The sequence below is a fragment of the Pelodiscus sinensis genome, chromosome 1 (genome assembly GCF_052426305.1).
Source record: "Pelodiscus sinensis isolate ZL-2025 chromosome 1, ASM5242630v1, whole genome shotgun sequence".
Taxonomy (NCBI): domain Eukaryota; kingdom Metazoa; phylum Chordata; order Testudines; family Trionychidae; genus Pelodiscus; species Pelodiscus sinensis.
This window is the reverse complement of record NC_143052.1, coordinates 110153010-110173710: the sequence shown is the minus strand read 5'-3', so window position 1 is coordinate 110173710 and position 20701 is coordinate 110153010. Positions and strand designations below refer to the sequence as shown.

The window sequence follows — 20701 nt, the reverse complement described above, 5'->3', positions numbered from 1 at the left end:
TATCAAGGGAACTCCCTTGAGGAATGCAGTGGACGTAGCGACTGCCCGAGTCGAATGGGCCCTTAGGGTCGAAGGCAGTGGTTTCTTTCGCAGTTTATAACAAGTTCTTATGCATTGTACAACAGTGAAGGAGATGCGTTAAGCGGACAATGAGCGACCTTTAGAATGGTCCACCATTTATATTAGTAGCGAGTCCGCCACTCGAAAGGGTCTGGTTCTCTCAATATAGAAGGCGAGAGCTCGTCTGATGTCCAAAGTGTGCAAGCGCGCGTGTTCTGGTGAAGCGTGTGGTTTGGGATGGAATACAGGAAGAATTATAGGTTCGTTGATGTGAAAACGAGAGATCACTTTGGGACAAAAACGTGGTTGCGTTCGCAATATCACCGCTTGGTGTGTAAAAATCGTATAAGGAGGAGAGACTGATAGTGCAGCTAGCTCACTCACTCTCCTCGCGGAAGTAATGGAAAACAAGAAAATGACCTTCATGGACAGGTCATATAGATTGCATGTTGCTAGCGGTTCGAAGGGTTTGCCCGTCAGGGAATTCAGTACCATTTCGAGGTCCCAAGGATCCGCCGGTTGATTATAATGTGGATACAAGTTGGACATTCCCTTGAAGAACCTCTTCGTTGTCGGGTGGGAAAAAACGGAACATCCGTCGACAGGCTGATGAAAGGCTGCTATTGCAGCGACATGGACTCTAATGGAAGCACAGGTAAGGCCCAAATTTTTGAGGTGTACGAGGTAGTCCAGGATACACTGCAGCGGTGTAGAGACTGGATTCAGATCCTTTTGGAAACACCATGACGAGAAGCGTGACCATTTTGAAAGGTAAGCAGTTTGCGTAGATAATTTTCTACTGTTTAGTAAAATGTGCTTGACAGATTGTGAGCATAATACTTCTGACTGTTGGAACCAACTAGGTACCATGCCGTGAGTGCGAGATGGTCCACCTGTGGATGGAGAAGGGAGCGGTGATTTTGCGAGAGCAGATCGTGCCGAATTGGCAGAGAACACGGAGGATGTATTGACATGCGATGGAGGTATGGATACCACGTTTGCCTGGGCCAGGCGGGGGCTATTAGGATTACTGTGGCCCTTTCTCGAATAATCTTCTCCACTACCCTGGGAATCAGGGGTGTGGGTGGAAATGCGTAAAGTAGGTGACGTCCCCAGTTGTATAGGAAAGCGTCGCCTTTTGAATTTCGCCCAATTCCCGCTCTCGAGCAATACTGCGGACATTTCACATTGTGAGAAGTGGCAAAAAGGTCTACTAGCGGAAATCCCCATCGTTGAAATATCGCCGAGAGCACTGTGGGATGTAACTCCCACTCGTGGTTGAGAGAAAAATGCCTGCTGAGGGCGTCGGCCATTACATTGTGGTGGCCCGGGAGATATTCTGTGATTAAAAAGACGTTGTGGCGATTACACATATTCCATAGATGTACCGCTTCTGTGCACAAGGAGTGGGACCTGGCCCCACCCTGCTTGTTTACGTAATAAACGGTTGTCATATTGTCCGTAAGGACTCATATGACCTGTCCCCGAATGATGGGAAGAAAGTGTTGGCATGCTTTGTACACTGCCCTGAGCTCCAGGAATTTGATGTGCATCAACGATTCGTCTGGCGACCATAGGCCTTGTACTTGTTCGGGGCCGAGGTGTGCGCCCCATCCGATGAGTGACGCATCTGTTGTCAACTGCACCGATGGCTGAGGGCGATGAAAGGGTACGCCCAACAATAGATTGTCTAGAGTTGTCCACCAAGCCAATGATTTCTTGACCTGGGTGGGAACCGTTATTGTCCTGTGGACATCTCGTACATTGGGGGGACAGATTCGTGCCATCCAATGCTGAAGGCATCGAAAATGTAACCTTGCGTGTTTGACCACATATGTTGTGGAGGCCATGTGTCCCATAAGCTGTAGGCAGCACCGTAGTATGGGAACCGTTGGACTGATGAGCAAGATCTGGATCAAATCCTGCATCGTCTGGAACCTTTCCATCGGTAATGATGCACGCTCGGTCATAGAGTCTAGACGAGCGCCTATGAACTGTATTGTTTGGTGCGGTTCCAATGATGACTTTGGAACACTGAGAATGAGACCCAGCTCCTGGAAGAGCGTGCGTGTTGTCTCTGTAGCATTGCGCGCTTCCTGCAACGACTGGGCTCTGATTAAGCAATCGTCGAGGTATGGAAAGATCATTATGTATAGACGACGAAGATATGCGGTTACCACAGCCAGGGTCTTGGAGAAAACCCGTGGAGCCGATCAGAGACCGAACGGCAGGACCTTGTATTGGAAGTGGTCTGTACCGATTTGGAAGTGTAGGAATCGTCTGTGCGCCAGATGAATCGCAATGTGAAAGTATGCATCCTGAAGATCGAGGGATGTGAACCAATCCCCGTTCTGAAGTGCTGGGATGATTGTAGCTAAGGTAACCATCCAAAACCGATGTTTTCGTAAGAAACGGTTGAGATCGCGAAGATCTAGTATCGGTCTCCATCCCCCTGATTTCTTTTCCGTTACAAAGTACCGGGAATAAATCCCTCTGCCCTTGAACTCATCCGGAACAGGCTCTATTGCTCCGACAGCGAGTAGACGGGTAACTTCTTGCCTGAGCAAGAGCTCATGAGATGGGTCCCTGAAAAGGGACAGGGCAGGGGGGGGATGGGGGTAGCAGCGACGTGAATGGGATAGTGTAACCGAGGCGAATTGTCTGAAGGACCCATTTGTCGGTGATGATGTAAGCCCGTCGATGGAGGTATGGCCTCAGACGGTGGTGAAATATCGCCTTCGTAGCACTCAGAATGGTACTGATGGGAATGGTTCTCAACCCCTCGAGTGACGCGTCAAACTTGCTGTCTGGTACCCTGTTGGGAAGTTGCTTTGGGCGGCGGGCGTCTCCGCTGTTGCCGCTGTCTACCTCTTTGTTGGTCTTGAGGCCTATACTGAGGAGACTGTCGAAGGGGGGGCCTCTGCCTTTGGCAGGGGGTATACCGTTTTCTACAATATGGAGGAGTGTACATGCCCAATGTTTTTAAAGTGGTTCTGGAGTCCTTCCCCGAGTGCAGAAGTTGGTCAGTCTGATCAGAAAAGAGATTCTGCCTGTCAAAGGGTAGGTCCTCGACCTTCGAGAAGAGGTCTTTGGGAGCAGAGGACAGTTGCAGCCAGGATGCTCTGCGCATAACGACTGATGTAGCAGTCGTGCATGCTGCAGCGTCAGCTGTATCCAGGGCAATATGTAAGGCCGTTTCAGAGGCTGCGTAGCCCTCTTGTATTACAGCCTTTAAAATGTCTCGTTTTGCCTCTGGAAGATGTTGAAGCAGTGGTACAAGCTTGGCGTAGTTGTCGAAGTTGTGATTCGCCAACAATGCGGAATAATTGGCCATTCGTAAAGTGAGTGTTGCCGAGGAGTAAACTTTACGTCCGAATAAATCGAGACGCTTACTGTCTCTGTCTGCGGCAGTAGGTTTGTGTTGCGGCATCTTTGCCTTTTGCTGTACTGCATCCACAACCAAGGAGTTAGGCTGTGGATGGGTAAAGAGAAATTCCATCCCTTTAGAAGGGACGAAATACTTTTTATCCGCCTTCTTATTTGTCGGCGGGGTGGATGCCGGGAGCTGCCAAATATCATCCGCAATTTCAAGAATGGCCGCATCCAGTGGCAACGAAATCTTGGGCTGGTGAGTGTGTTTGATATTACGGAGCAGATGGTGTTGTTTTTGTTCCACATCACCCAGCTGTATGTTTTGACTCTCCGCCACGCTCTTAAACAACTCCTGAAACTGGCGTAGGTCGTCAGATGGTGAGGTGTCTCCTTGAAAAACTGCATCGTCTGGTGACGATGAAGAATGATGCGTGGGTGATTGATCAGGTTCGGGATCCCGAACGGGAAGAGGTTGTCTGGTGTGAGAAGGAGACCTGGAGGGAGCTGATGGCCTTGAAGGGGCAGAGGAAGCATGGTGCTTTTGAACGAGAGAGGTTTGAGGAGACCGGTGCTGATGAGAGGATGACCTATGGTGATAGTAGGGCGACGTGGAACGACGGGATCTCCTAGAATATCCCGAATGGGTAGAAAACGCGGGCAATCTTGGTGATCGTGACCTTCCTCTGTAATATGTGCTGCGACTGGGTGAACGACGATCATGGTGGTAGGAATGACCGGAACGTGGCGAGATTTGGCCAGTACGAGAGTATTCAGAGTACGCCGGAGATGGTGAACGTACTTCAGGAGAGAATTCAGGACTTGGTGAAAAAGATGTATGGGCAGGTGGTGCCAGCAACTGTTCCGGTGGAGAGGAAGTTGGAGTGGAAAGCACAGAGTGAGGAATTATCTCCACTGGTATTGGAGGAGTCCGTGCAGAGGTGGTCCGCGTCGTCGCAGTTGATTGTCTCGGTACCGACGATTGTCTCAGTTCTGGGGATCGTCTCAAAGGAGAAGGCCACCGCGGCGCCGGTGGACGTCCTTCTGAGGGAAGTCTGTGATGTGACGATCCTTCCAGTGCCGAAGGGTGGCTCGGTGCCGGTACACTCGATGACGGGGAACGCTCAGGTGCCGATGAATGTTTAAGCTTTTCTTGCTTCATGGGCGGCGATGATCGATTCGGTGCCGACCATGTAGAAGGAGCAGGATGCTCAGGAGTTACTGAGCGTCGCCTTGTCGAAAGTTTCGGCGCTTGTTTTGGTGATCGTCTAGAATGAGCCGGTGCCAAAGTGCGCTCCTGTACTGAGGAATGGCTCGGCTCCGCAGGCAGCTTGGGCATGTGCCTCGGTGCCGGGGAGCGGCTCGGTGCCAGGGAGCGTTCCGTACCGGCAGCGGTTCTCGAAGCCGTGGAAGTTCCTGGAAGCAGTTTGGAGACCGAGGGAACGGCTGAGACAGTGGAGCCCGATATAGAAGGGCTCGGAGCCGACTTACTCCGGCTGTCTTTAGGCGCCACCGCAACACTTGCGGGAGGTGCCGTTGATGTCCCTAGCTTGTCACCTGCACCCGATCTTGAGGGTGGAAGGGATCGCGCTGGCGATGGTTTCCTCTTCATTTTTTTAGTTTGCTCCGCGTGCCCCTTGGATTGTTTGGCCTCGGGTTGCAGAGCTTTGTCAAATAAGAGGATCTATAGGCGCATGTCCCTGTCCCGTCTTGCTCTGGCTGTCAGCTTGGAGCAATGGGGACATTTCTGGGGTATGTGGCCTTCCCCGAGGCACCTAATGCACAGGGAATGGCCATCAGAGGCAGGCATTGCCTCACGGCATTCGCCGCACTTCTTGAACCCCGGCATTTGAGAAGAATAAACTAACTACTGAAGAAAAAAGATTTTTTTTAAACGACTAGAACTATTAACTATATAATAATTATAACTGTAACTTTTAAACTATGTATATAAGAACTATGGGTGATCTCTCTCTGTTTTAGTGAACAGGGTTCACGAGAGAGACGTTAATCCGTCTGCGGCCGAGGACGGTCAGGAGGAACTGGCGGGAGCCGGATCATCAACGCTCAAACGGCGCGGAGAGCCACGAGCCGTACTTCGCGCATGCGTGGTCCGGCAGACTACGGCTAGAAAAGATCTCCAATCTGCGGCGCCAGGACAAGCCCTACACCTACAGTGGAGCACCCATGGGACACTGCTCAAAGAAGAACTTCTGGATCTGTGGTCACTCTGTATTAGCTCTAGAATTACCACTGTTATCCAAGTAAGGCTTGGAGCAATCAAAGGAACCATAACTGATTTAATGAGCCATTAAATGCCTACAAAAAGTGCAAGTTAATGACAACTTTGGTTGCTGGAAAGGGAACAAATGTTCCCAGAAGTATAAGAGAAGAGGGTTTATAGAAACATTAATAGATCTCTCTAATTTTCACTTTAATGTTCGTCTTACGCAAATACTGGCAAACAGCCTGAGAATCAGCATCTCTTTATGCAAGCCAAACAGCTATTAGATTATAACAACTTGTACTGAAGAAAACATTGGAATGGTTCAACTAGCAACCTAGAGGCAAAAGTTTTCATATCATCATTCCCAAATCCTAACGTTATTAAAGTTTAAACTGGCACTGAAGAGCTGGATCTATCATCTCTCTGATTCTCCTGAGAACAAGAAGGTGCTCATGACTTGAAAAACAGCCAAATCTGTTCTTGCATTGTAGTACCTTAGAGAATACAGGCAATCCCCGAGTTACGCGGATCCGACTTATGTCGGATCCGCAGTTACGAACAGGGTTTTTCTCGCCCCGGAGGACGGGAGCGGCAGGACGCCCAGATGCGCCGCGGTCCCGCCGCCTGCGTCCTCCGGGGCGAGAAAAGCTGCTCCGCGTCTCCCTGGTCTGCTGGGGGGGAGCCCCGCCCCAGCAGACCAGGGAGACGCTGAGCAAAGCCGCGGAGCACGCAGGCAGCAGGACAGCCCAGACGCACCGCGGCTGTCCCGCTGCCGGCGTCCTCCGAGGCTTTGCTCCCCGTCTCCCTGGTCTGCTGGGAGGACGCCGGCGCGTCTGGGCTGTCCCGCTGCCCGCGTGCTCCATGGCTTTGCTCCGCGTCTCCCTGGTCTGTTGGGGGGTGGGCGCAGCTAGTGCGCCCCCCCCCCCCCAGCAGACTAGGCTTTTCTCCGGACGCCTGTGGTAGAGCAGCTGGGGCGCTGCCGGTCGGTCCCGCAGCACCGCTCTGGGTGCTACTGGACCAACCCGGCAGCACCCCAGCTGCTCTGCCCCAGGCGTCCTGATTCAGCCGCTGCTGGTCAGTTTCAGCAGCGGCTGAATCAGGACGCCTGGGGCAGAGCAGCTGGGGTGCTGCTCGGTTGCTCCAGTAGCGCTGAGGAGCGGCGCTACTGGAGCAACCCGGCAGCACCCCAGCTGCTCTGCCCCAGGCATCCCCAAGTCAGCCGCTGCTGAAACTGACCAGCGCTGACCACAGGAAGCCCGAGGCAGAGTTGCTCTGCCCCGGGCTTCCTGGAATCAGCCGCTGATCAGTGTCAGCAGCAGCTGACTTGGGGACGCCTGAGTTTCTTAAGTTGAATCTGTATGTAAGTCAGAACTGGCATCCAGATTCAGCCGCGGTTGAAACTGATCAGTTTCAGCAGCGGCTGACGCCAGTTCTGACTTACATACAGATTCAACTTAAGAACAAACCTACAGTCCCTATCTTGTATGTAACCCGGGGACTGCCTGTACTACTGCAGGAGAGCTATTTCCATTACATGATTAATATTATAGGTGAGAGAATTTCATAGTATTATCATTTCCCAAATCAAAAGACAAAAGTATTAATATTTTTGCTGTTACAAGGCCCAATTAAGCTAAGATACAAATATTATTTCTAATCAACATGGATAAAAATAACGTAGAAAATAAATAAAAAACAGATTTCTTAAATGCAAATTAAATATATTTTATTTTTAAATACATGTGTTTAAAATTAAATTTGAAATTAGACCAACCTATGTTAAGGCTTAAATTTACTATAAAGGTATTTATATGAATTTTGAAGGTATGCGTCATAAAGAAACCCTTCTCATGGTTTAATGACTAGGGGAGTTGCTTTTTTATGTTTATACTGAATCAGGGGAAAACATCATAACTTTTGAGGTCAACTAGAGCTTTATAAATGACACCAAGTGATATAGTCTCAGCTTGACAAAGCCCTGGCTGGGTTGATTTCATTGGGATTGGTCCTGCCTTGGGCAGGGGGCTGGACTTGATGGCCTTCTAAGGTCTCTTCCAGCTCTATGGTTCTATGATACTACAGTAAGTAAGAATCTATATTATTTTCAGTCTTTGTTACACCATGCATGTTGATATTCACATTTTTCCACATGTAAGTTTCTTTTTTTCTCCAAAGAAAAAGCTGGATTACTTAATTACTGCTGGATTCAGTTTAGCTGGCAAGTGCAAAGAGACTATTTTCTTTTTTTGGACTAGTTCATTTAAAACTGAGACACCAATTGGGAACTGAAGAAGTAGTAGAGTTTATTTTCCTCTTCCAATATTTAATTAAAAACAGGTGAAAGAGGAGTGATGTTAATTCTAAAATCTTGAAGGAAATGGGACCAATTTTTACAAAGTATTTATGCTTGTTAGGCGTCTAACAGTCATTAATTTCAATGGGAATAAGGCAGCTAACCTTCAGCACTTTTTTGAAAATTCCACTAGTAATGTTATCTGTATTTTTAAACAACTAAACAGCTTTGAAAATCTGACCCATGGTTACCAGACACAGCAGTCGATTCCCCAACTATAGTTAACAGTTCCATTGTTTAATATATCTGTTGCTTTTTAAATGTACAACATGTGTTTATAAACATTTTTCCTTATGCATTCACTATATTTGAAGTAGTTTTAACTAAATTAATGCTGGCTGTGTATATCTTTAGCTGAGATCCAATTTCTATCCAAATGCAGCATGACAGAAATTGCAAGTTAGAAATAATCATCTAGTAAATAAGAAATGAGTCATTCAACATTTTCTAACACAATACAAGTGTAAAAATTACGAATCTGAAAAAATATGTATGTTGAGCTACATAATTGCTTAAATAAATATATATACATATAGTGTATCATCCAGGATAGCAAAAAAAGTACCCTAAATTTGGTATACACTATATTTAATTGCATACTGGCATGTTGTAATGATTATACCATCCAATGAAAATTAACTTTTTTTTGAGAAGAGGCAGAGATATCTAAAAAGTACAAATGTGAAGCAAGATTAACACCAAATATTTAAATCAAGTTTCTTGCTTGCTTCTTTAAATCATGATTACAATTAGTGGTTTACATCAATTTGATTTATGTCAATCCATCATGTTCCAAACATATAGTAAAGTTGTGATTCTGCAGCTTCAATCTCTCACAAAAGCTACTACAGAATAGCCACAAATATCTACTGTAAAAAAACCTTTTATTCTATATGTGCCAATCATAGCCATAAATTTACCAAAATACAGGACTACGTAGCACTTTAAAGACTAACAAGATGGTTTATTAGATGATGAGCTTTCGTGAAGTGCTACATAGTCCTGTATTTTGCTTCAGCTACACCAGACTAACACGGCTACATTTCTTTTACTATAAATTTACCAGACTCAGCTGATAAAAATGTCCCTACTTGGGGGGAAAGGGAACACACATAACCTATTTCATAGTCTATGATATGAGAGGTTTGTTTATTATCCTACAACTTTTTCACATTCATCCCTTCCACCACTCTAAACACAAGCCACTCTTGGACTATACTAATTTTGTTGTCATGCATGTCATAAAAACATTTTCTGATACAATGGCGCCCTCTTTTGGATCTTTCCCATCACTGAATTTATCCAAGTTACTCAACTGAAATGCTACAGTCACATCAATTTATGCCTATTCTTGAAGAAATTTCAGAAGCCTTTTAATTCCATTGCTTATTAAACTTTCAAAGTGCAGATATACCTCTTTTCCCTATATAATACAAGACTTTAAAGATCTGTCATGAAGACCAGAAGTTCCATTAAGAAAAAAAAAGTTTTCAGAACACTCTCATAAGCATAAAATGCACATCTCAGATGTAAGCACAAGAGCTCCACTACATGCTGACTGTGGTAATGAAACCACAAGAAGGAGACAAGAATGCTCTCAGTTCCTCCACCTTCTCCTTTTAGCTCTATGATGAACAATTGCAAACCCTTCTCTTCCCCCAAATCCAGTCATGGCACATTCCAAGATAACTGTATCTAAGAACAGATTGCTAACTGCACATTAGTACAGCACACACACACATATGCACACATTTTTGTCATACTTATAGAATTTCTTACCTACAAAATCCCAAATTCCTAAAAAATGGAAATGATTTGTTCAGAGCAAGTGACATTAAACACAGCCACCAATATGAGACATAACGGAATGCATCAAAACTGTTCCAGAGACAAAAAGGATTTTTAATGCACAGCAGTTCCTAAGCAGGAAACAAATGATAAACAGAACACACAGCTGTCTCTGGATTTCCTTCCCCCCTCCAAAGGCTCAAATAGTTCATATCTATAAAAGTATGTATTTCACCTCTGTCTGCAGGATGGCAGCTCTCTGTTCTTTAGCTGTAAGGGATTCTTTCAGCACCTCAATATGCTGCTTGCTGTCAGAGAACTGGTTTGTGAGGGTCTCCAGCTTTGTTTGCAAGGCCAGCAGCTCAGTATCTTTACGTGACAGCTCCTGTTTCACCTGACCAATCTAAAGAAGGAAACAAACATGGGGAAAAGAAAAAAGAGAGGATCAGTAATTATCAATGTATACTTTAGCAACAAAAATTAACATTCATAAAACAGTTAATAAAAGAGAATAATATTCTAAAGATCATTCACCACACAACTTTAAAGTATTTAGCTGTCTGTAAACTTAGCAGAAATGTCTCCAAAGAACATCAGGGCAAAAATCCTATTCAGTTTGTAAAAGGTGTGCATTTAAACAGATTGAAATCCCTCTTCAGCCATCCCCTACAACAGACAAACCAAAAACAACAGTTTACCGGGGTAATCTTTTACTGAATATACAACAGAACTGTACTGATACATACATTGCTCAGGTAGTAATGGTGCATTGTAAACACCTTAAGAGATTAGATGTGTTTGGGTATATTTCTGAAAGACCTCTTTGATGAGTGTTTTGCCTTTTGTCACTTGAACAGTTTTCTTTTCTCTCCCTTCCGGTCCACCAATCCCAAACCCATCTCCAAAGACAATGTCAGTGAAACCATATCTTTTATTTTTATATCTGGTAAAACTAGCATTTCCCCCTCCCCATGAGAGAAATATTCCTTTATTTAAGAATCTTTCTTAAAGCAAGTCTGAGTATAGTGCAAAAGTATTAACCAGAAGATTATAATACAGCACACTAAAAAAGCTACTTTTGGAATTGCCATGAAGACAATTCCCATGATTCCAAAAGAAACCAAATCAGATTTTTGTCTCAATGAATAATGAGTAAAAAAGTTCATCTGCACAGTAGTAGAGTTATGATTAAACCTCAGTCTAAAAACAATCAGAAAGGTCCCTCACCAAAGGCTCTTATGTAAATTAAGTTGTCATGGGATAAGAGGGAAGGTCCTTTCATGGACTGAGAGCTGGTTAAAAGACAGGAAACAAAGGGTAGGAATAAATGGTCAGTTTTCAGAATGGAGAGGGGTAACTAGTGGTGTCCCCCAAGGGTCAGTCCTAGGACCAAGCCTATTCAACTTATTCATAAATGATTTGGAGAAAGGGGTAAACAGTGAGGTGGCAAAGTTTGCAGACGATACTAAATTGGTAGCTAAGACCAAAGCAGACTGTGAAGAACTTCAAAAAGATCTCACCCAACTAAGTGATTGGGCAACAAAATGGCAAATGAAATTTAATGTGGATAAATGTAAAGTAATGCACACTGAAAAAAATAATATAATATGATGGAAGCTAATTTAGCTAGAATTAATCAGGAAAGAGATGCTGGAGTCATTGTGGATAGTTCTCTGAAGACATCCACGCAGTGTGCAGCGGCAGTCAAAAAACAAACACGATGTTAGGAATCATTAAAAAAGGGATTGAGAATAAGATGGAGAATATCTTATTGCCCTTATATAAATCCATGGTATGCCCACATCCTGAATACTGCGTACAGATACGGTCTCCTCATCTCAAAAAAGATATACTGGCATTAGAAAAGGTTCAGAGAGGAGCAACTAAAACAATCAGGGGTTTGGAACGGGTTCCATATGAGGAGAGATTAAAGAGACTGGGACTTTTCAGCTCAGAGGAGACTACGGGGGGATATGATAGAGGTCTATAAAACCATGAGTGGTGTGGAGAAAGTGAATAAGGAAAATCTATTTACTTGTTCCCATAACATAAGAACTAGGGGCCACAAATGAAAGCAATGAGTAGCAGGTTTAAAACAAATAAAAGGAAGTTCTACACACAGTGCATAGTCAATCTGTGGAACTCCTTGCCTGAGGAGTTTGTGAAGGCTAAGACTATCACAGGGTTTAAAAGAGAACTAGATAAATTCATGGAGGTTAAGTCCATTAATGGCTATTAGCCAGGATGGGTAAGGAATGGTGTCCCTAGCCTCTGTTTGTCAGAGGGTGGAGATGGATGGCAGGAGAGAGATCGCTTAATTATTAACTGTTCGATTCACTCCCTCTGGGACACCTGGCATTGGCCATTGTCGGCAGACAGGGTACTGGGCTGCATGGACCTTTGTTCTGACCCAGTATGGCCATTCTTATGTTCCTATGTTCTTAATCATCACCCAGGACACATTTGATTCAAACATGACTACAAGAATGTATGCTTAAAGAAATTTATTGGTTGTGGCTACAAACTGACATAAATTTAGGCCAGTGTTTCTCAAAGAGGTCCACAGACCCACTCTGAGAGCTGCTAACTACCCGCTTCCCTTTGTTTATTTACCAGCTCCACAGCTGTGGAGCCTCATGGCTCCCCTTGGCTGTGGTTCGCCGTTTGCAGCTTATGTCCACAATGCTTCCCATAGCTCCCTTTGACTGCAAACAGTGAACCACGGCCAAGGGCAGCCATGAGGCTCCAGTAAATAAACAAATGGGAGCGGCTAGTTAGCTGCTCTCTCAGAGTGGGTCCATGGACTACTTTGATAAACAGTGACCTAAGATTATAACTGAAAATTTCCAGTTTTGCATCCTCCCCTAAAAACAGTAATTTAGACCTACATATTGATCTAAGGAGGAGAAATAAGTCTTCATAAAAACCAAACCAGAAGAGAAATGTTTTAGAACAATTTACAAATAACTTCTCCAGAAGTGCCAGAAACTGAAGCCCAATAGCATGATAAATGCATGCAAACCAGAAAGTGAAGCAGATTATAAACTAAAATAAAACTGACCAGTCCAATTATGTTTTCCAAACTGAGTGAAATACACAACATGAAAAAAAACATTTTTTTAAAAAGAATAACCTATATTTTTAAAACGGATCAAAGTACGGAAGTGGACAGGTTTGTATCTTGACAATAGCCCATTAATACATCACCAGCGACGCAACCTGTGTGTCCTGTGGAAAAATAGTGGATAGGGAAGATGAATCCTTGTGTGTAGGAACTGGAGATAATTAAAAATTTATTTCTCCATTTTTTAATGGAGAAACTGAAGTTAGGGAATTTCATTTTAGATTACTATTAAATGGTAAATCATTAACTTAATTCTAACTTTAAATGTTCATCTTACACTGGATTCTAGACACCTTAATTCTTTTTACTGATAGTAAATATTTCAATAAAAAAATCCCTACATATGGCAGAATGGCACTTAAAGTGTAGATTGTAACAGTTTCTGCCATCAGCCTCTCAAACTTATTTTCCTACATTGCAAAAACCAGATGCATTAGTTATCTTAAGTACAACGTAAAAAATGGAAAGCAATTATAGCATTTGGGGCCAGTTCAGTTTTCTTACCATCTCTCAACCAAAAAAGTATAAGGTTCAGTTGGTATTACATTCTCCAATTTGGAGGCAACACAAATTAGAGTAAAATCACTGGTCAGTTTAGCTTTTGAAAAAAAAAAAAAAGAGAGAATTTATTTTGACTCCACCTGAAGAAGAGAGAATTTGACCAGTTTAGCCTAGATATTTAAACCTGATGAAATGTTACCTGCATACAGGTAGCAAGTAATATTAATAGTCACAGGCAATGCCATAAATTAAATGTCCCCACAAATAAAAATTTTAGAGCCTTGAGCTACCAAGCTATCATGCTCAAGCTCTTTAGGAAAGAATGCAGCGCATACCATTCAAAGCTGCACAGGAAACGAAAGCAGTATGAAGTGTTACTGTTCACATCTCTCTGCTCTTGGACACACACTGATCACCCAGCATAGTGACGGTATTTTACAGTAAGCAAAAACCTACACCTATTGCAGAAAAGCTATAGGGCCAGATTTTCAGAAGTGCACAGGCCTCATTTAGGCAAGAATATATTTTCAAAAGTGTTCAACATCCAGCTGTTTCCACTGTTATATTTTTGGGCAGGTATTCAAAAGAGCTTAGCACATATTTTAGGCAAACTAGTCACTTATTTTGGTGCCTAATTAAAACTGCAGCTCTTTTGAAAAATCTAACTCCAATTGTGGATACTGAGCACTTTTGAAAATGTGTCCCAATTGGAAAGGACAAACTACTATTAAGTTAAATCATACTATTTAAGACAACAAATATGGGTATTCAGAGTGTGTTTTGAACAGAGATGCTACAGAGGCCAAGCTGATGTGAACAAGAGGCAGATACAGAGCAGAGCAGACTGGTTAGTTCTAGTGTCGTGTGAATTTGGGGAGAAAAGAAGAAAAGTGTAAGCTACCAGAAAGCCACAGACCTAGCAAAGACCCAGTGAATGGCCACTGCACACAAAGAGATGAATCTTACGGCAGAGACCTCAGCCTGGAGACCAGCCACTCTCTTTTTCAGCTCCTCCCCTTGGGTCTCTTTGGCATTTAGCTCTTCCTTCAGTTGCTCTACCTGCCACGACATTGTAATTCTTTTCAGTGTTTACCATTTATTGTCTTCTAGTTGACCTGTTTCAGCCATTATAGTGCCTAAATGTCATAAAGCAATATCATTTCCCTCCTCCCTGCTATTCAAGTTCTTATATTTTCATAAGTTCCCAGGCAAGAGTTTTATCACTATACTTATAAAAATTGACACTACAAACATGGTTAAAAAGTGATGTATACGTTTGAGATCTAAAGCAGTGTTTCTCAACCAGTGATACAAGTACCCTAAGGGGTACTCAAGAGAAGTCTGGAGAGTACGTCAACACAACTGAAATTTGGAGAAAACTGAATTTTTGCTTTAAGTTTTACAGCACTTTATTATTTTTGTACTTTTTACACCCAAAAATTTTATTGCCTGCCCGGCTACAGTTAAGTTGTTTAAACAAATGTGTTGCAATGTAGAAAAAAATGTGTGTGTCTGAAAACTGTAGGTACTGGGAGTGGGTTTTTTTTTTGTTTTGTTTTTTAAGGGAGTACTTTATAAAAAAGGTTGAAAAACACTGATCTAGAACACACTAGCCAACCATTCTGAAATTTGGACCAAGTAGAAAATTAAAGACAGAAATAGCTAGAGAAAAATTCTTCACTTCAAAAGGTGTAAACTGGAGTAATATGCCAGGAAGCATCTGTTGATTTCAACACAATACATTATTAGAAGGACAATTATGTGTATTTACTAAGCAAGACAAAACAGAGGAATGACGACAAAACAACAGGACAGTGGCTGGATATCAGCAACAAAAGGAATAAAGCTGTTAAATAAACAAAGGGTAGGGAACAAGTTATCAGCAGGAGAGAAATGTGTGTTATGTATGGAAAAGGTCCAGAAATTGGTCACAAAGGGAATAAGCTCATAAGGTCTGTAAAGGGGGAAGGACTAGGTGACATGAATTTCTAACATGGGGAGGGGGAAATACCCAGTTATGGTAAGGCAGTGTGAAGGCTTAGTGATTCAAATAGTCTTTGCATATGCCAAAAACATCCTTCCATCCCTTTATTTGCTAGTGGTAACTCAACAGGATAAAAAGCAATACAGGTTGAATCTCTCTCGTCTGGCACCCTCAGGGATCTGGCCGCTGCTGAACTAGGGATGTAATAAGATAGCTGATTAACCGATAAGCAAAAGCTTATCGGTTAATGCTATAGACTACATGCATTTCTCTCCCTCCTCCCCTACCAGTACTTTTTTTTAGTGGTCTGCCCAGCAGCCAGGCTCATGCAGGATCTGGGACCTTCCCCACTATGGCTCAACATTTAAAGTGTATTAACTGAGCCTGACTCAGTTCTGGCTCATGCCAGGTTCAGGAGCTCAAACCCACCCCAAGGCAGGAGCTGCTGCCAACCTGTGCAGCTGCCTCTTTATCAGAGACAGCAGCACACAATGACAGGCAGCCAGTCCACAAGGGAAGGTAGTTTTTAAACTGGCTCCCCTCGCGGACAAGCTCCCACCTGGTACCCCATGCGCCTGTTTCTGATACAGAGACAGCAGAGTGCAGTGGCAGGGGGCTCCTCAAGAGTGAAGCCAAAGCGCACTGGCTGCCGGCCCCAACCCCGGGGACTATAGAATAGTCGACTAATCGATAAGAATTCATGAGGTTACTCGACTATTCAGTTAACAGATACCTTACATCCCCATGCTTAATCCGAGAATTTGCTGAACCACAGGAGGTCAATATTGTCTAGCAGCATTACCAACGCTTCCACTGCTTATTAGGGATGTTTAGCTGATTAAATGCAATTTATTGAGTAGTCGATGGAATTTCCACTGACTACCCAATTAGTCAATAATGAGGGAAACTGCAGATCTGCAGCACGTTAGCTCTTGGCCCCAAGAGCTAATCCCTCTGCGGCTCTGCCTTTTAAATGAATTAAGACCACCAGGCTCTTGATACATTTAAGAAGAGGCGAGGAGGTGGGATGAGCCAGGAATTAGCTGTCCTGGATCATGTCTCGGTCCCAGATGCTGTGCCTCTGCTTTTTAAATATATGAAGAGCTGCATACGCTTATCAGGTAGTCAACTACTTGCTTACATTCCTTCTGCTTACTGAACTTGTAGGGGACATTTAGGGGTAAATTAAAACTATATAAGAGCACAGAACAAAGTAGTGGCTATAAATAAACTTTATGGGACTGCAAAAACTTGACCACACTCATAATAAGTAGACACCAGGCTAACTAAAGTCATGCTGGACTACAGATGTTGCTGGACCAGAGAGGTTTAACCTTTATTAAAACAGGTGTTTTTCCTGGAGTGAGTCAAAATACTGGAGTGGTGACGGCACTAAAAAGTCTTATTACATCTTACATTTCTGCTTGTAATCTTTGTGTTTAACTTTCTACAACAGGTTAGAACTGTATTGTTTAAACAAATCATTTCACGGAAGGACAAACACAGTAATGAGTGTTCCAGACTATGTAGCAGAAAAACTATGAAATGACCTTAACCTCTACACAGTCCAACAAGCAGTGTTTACACCAAGCTCAGTACCAAAATACCTGCATTTCTCAGGGCCATCTTGCAACACAAACATCCCCATAAGTTTGCATGAATCTTGGCACCACTGCTGAAGTAGAATCTGTTCGTTTTATGACAACACTGGAAGGACAGTGCAGTAGAAACCTATTTGCTACAGTTCCTGCTCGGCCCAGTCTTGAAATAATGCTAAATCTCATGCCACAGTGATCCAGCAAGTCAAATAGGTAGAAATACTACTATAGTATTAGTTTAGTAAGACTGCTAAACTAAGAGCACTTACTGCATGGCAAGCTAGAGTGTCAGCCTACAGCACTCCAATATAAAACATATTAACTTTCCATATGGACCTTGTTAATGTGCATTAGGGAACTTTTAGTGTGCATCAGTGGAGTTAACACAGATAACATATGGCGTGCTAGGGCATTGTAGATCTATGACCCCTCTTGCCATGAATTAGGTGTGTGTGTACATGTGCCATTAATTAACCTGAACTACAGTATAAAAAGAACTAGGAAGGTCCCAAAGATACCCACAAATCTAATTTAAATAATAAAAGCTGTGAGTATGAATCTAAATGCAGACTCTGGCCCACTGGTATTACTGAGTACACAGCTGTATAAGTATTGGAGGGGTAGTCGGCATCCACGAAAACACTGAGGAATCCTATGGCCCCATAGTAGATTTATTTGGACTAAGCTTCAGTGAGAAAAAACCCACTCCGAAGTTGGGTTTTGCCCATGAAAGCTTAAGTCCAAATAAATCTGTTAGTTTTTAAGTGCCACAGGACTCCTCATTGTTTTCACAGTTCTACACTTTTCCTTAAATATTCCATGTTCCTTTTTTAAATATTCTGAGGCTAGTCCAGTGACTTTCAGAGTAGAATGCAGATGCCTCCTCTCCTATCTCCCAATGCTTGCAGTACAAGACAGGTCCCAACTCTCTCCCTTGATTTGATGACTGAATAAGAGTTCTTCTCCCACGTGTTCCTTAAAGCTCACTGTTATTATCATTGTTCTCTCATTACCTTGTTTTTCATGAATTTGGAATGACTACGGTACACTTCCATTTGCTTCATTTCCTCCTCACGCTCTTCAGTGCTTAGAGCTCCATTCGACTTCAGCATTTGAATCTCCTCTTCCAAGTCACGGAGGCCACGTTCCATGGAGGAGATTTTTGAGTCCTGAAAAGAGTAAGAGGGGTGGGAAAGCAGTGTATTGTTAAATGACTCATTAACACACCATGAAAGCAACAAAGTATATGAATGTACCAGTATTGTAAATGCACCTTAATAAACATTCCGAGTAATTATTCTGCACCTTTTAAAACAGCATTTCTCTGAGCAGCTAAAACTGTCTGCCCATAAGGGCTCTTTCCCTCCAGTGTTCTTCATTCTGCAAGTAAATTTAATCTTTTGAACTAGATTGTGGCTATGTGCGGCATATGGAATGAATACTAAATAAGAGAATATGAAATAGTCACTTGGCAGTCCTGAAGCCATATATACGAGAGAAATTATTATAGTGACAGTAAAACAAATTACAATGGCCACATCAATACTAGATCAGATTCATAGAGACCTCAACCCCTAACTGTGCCACAAGTATGAGAGAAAAGAGCTTGTGAAACAAGTTTCTCATTGCTTCTACAGATGTGACCTAAGTGACAAACAAGGAACACAATCAACAGCATAAAGCAGGGAATGGGTGCACCAATTTGGGATGTGAAATGTTAACTGGTTAAGTATCACCCATTGATGCTTACCATTCTGGTTAAACAGTGGGGGCTGGAATAGCCTCCCCACCCACCATGGGAAGAGGGCTGCTCCAGCCCTCCGGGGCCCACAACGGACAGTGCTGTTATGGACACCCAGAGTAGCCCCTGTCTGTGGCAGGCCGGGCCCGGGCACATCACAAGCAGAGGCTGCTCTGGCTGTCCAGCCCAGCCAGGCTGGAGCACTCCACCACCTTTTTAAAAAATCAGTTGACTGGTTAAACCAGCACATTTAACAGGTTAGCCAGTTAAATGGGATTTTACATCCCTAGTACCAACATCAATCTATTCCTGAATGGACGAACCTATAGGGGATGTTAAGTTAGTTCAAGTCATATGTAGACTTTTTCAAACATTTTTACATAGTTAAAAATACATACATGTTACATGTACGGAAACCTCCGGAGGGTTGAAATGATACCCTGGACTTCTACAGTGATTGCTTCTGCAAACATGCACAGGCTGACATTGTAAACAAACAACATCAGGTGACACGTAACCTCAGCTGTGCAGAATGCAATGCTATCTAGAGTCTCAAAAACAACTCTGACATAATCAAAGAGACTGACAAAGGGGGTGCTGTAATCATCACGAGTAGATCAGATTACAAATTGGAGGCTGTCAGGCAACACCACCACCACATTCTACTAACACAGCTATCATTCTAATACTTGACACATTCTACAGGTCTCTTTGCTCTGATCGCATTGAGGAATACCAGAAGAAACTACACCATCTGCTCAAGAAACTTCCCTCTACAGCTTGGGAACAAATCTACACAGACACACCCCTCAGCCCCAACCAGGAGTCTTCTCATACCCAAGATCCATAAACCCTGAAATCCTGGACATATCATTATCTCAGGCATTGGATTCCTTGCAGCAGGATTATCCTGCTATGTTGACTCTCTCCTCAAACTTTATGCCACCAACACTCCTAGCTACCTTCAAGATATCACATGACCACCACCCTATAGTGGAAACCTACGGACTACTATTCTTACCTACATGCCTCTAGTTTCCATCCAGGACACATTACACGATCCATTGTCTACAGCCAAACCCTAAGATACAACTGGATCTGCTCCAATCCCACAGGCAGACATATATGTAAAGGATCTTTATCAAGAATTCTTAAAACTTAAATATCCACCTGCAGAAGTAAGGAAACAGACTGACAGAGCCATATAAGTACCCAGAAGTCACCTACTTCAAGACAGGTCCAACAAGGAAAGACAGAACACCACTGGTAATCACCTACAGTCCCTAGCTTAAAACCCTCCAGTACACACCATTGACAATTACAACCTATCCTGGAAAATGATTCCTTACCCTGACAAACCTTTGGAGACAGGCCAGTACTAGCCTACAGACAGCCCCCCAACCTGAAGCAAATACTTACCAGCAGCCACACACCACACCAGAGATACACTTTCCCAGGAACTATGCCTGCAACAAACCTCATTGCCAACTGTGTCTATATAGCTATACAAGCAACACCATCACAGGATTTAACCACATAGGTCACCACACCAGGGGGCTTATCCACCTACACATCCACTAATGTGATATATGCCATGAAGTGCCAGCAATGCCCCCCTGCTGTATATATTGGCCAAACTGGACAGTCTCTGCATCAAAGAATAAATGGAAACAGACATCAGAAATGGTAACACACATAAACCTGTCAGGGAACATTTTGAAAAGTAGCCATTCTTCTACAAAATAATTGTATCACCCAATTACAGAGGGAGACATCTGAACTGGAGTTCATTTACAAGTTCAACACTATCAACTTAGGCTTGAATAAAGACCTAAACTGGTTAACGTAATACAAAGGAAATTACCCCACCTTTGATATTTGCATGTCCACATCACAAGCTATAAATGAGACGCATCCAGCCTGATTCAATTAGCTTCATTAACACTGATCCTACAA

The 20701-nt window shown here is 43.3% G+C and overlaps 1 protein-coding gene across 10 annotated transcripts in view; it reads right to left on the bottom strand.

Annotated features, from left to right (window-relative positions):
* ERC1 (ELKS/RAB6-interacting/CAST family member 1) overlaps window positions 1–20701 on the bottom strand; it is a 512836-nt gene that overhangs the window by 377101 nt on the left and 115034 nt on the right. For 6 of the 10 annotated variants that reach the window (XM_075941054.2, XM_089775709.1, XM_075941081.2 and 3 more), the window contains exons 5-7: window positions 18018–18173; window positions 14398–14481; window positions 10033–10200 (exon numbers count right to left, since the gene is read on the bottom strand). In XM_075941054.2, coding sequence (XP_075797169.2) covers window positions 10033–10200; window positions 14398–14481; window positions 18018–18173 — 408 coding nt within the window. The remainder of the gene's footprint in view (window positions 1–10032; window positions 10201–14397; window positions 14482–18017; window positions 18174–20701) is intronic. The other 4 variants (XM_075941075.2, XM_089775718.1, XM_075941103.2 and 1 more) reach the window with 1 other exon arrangement.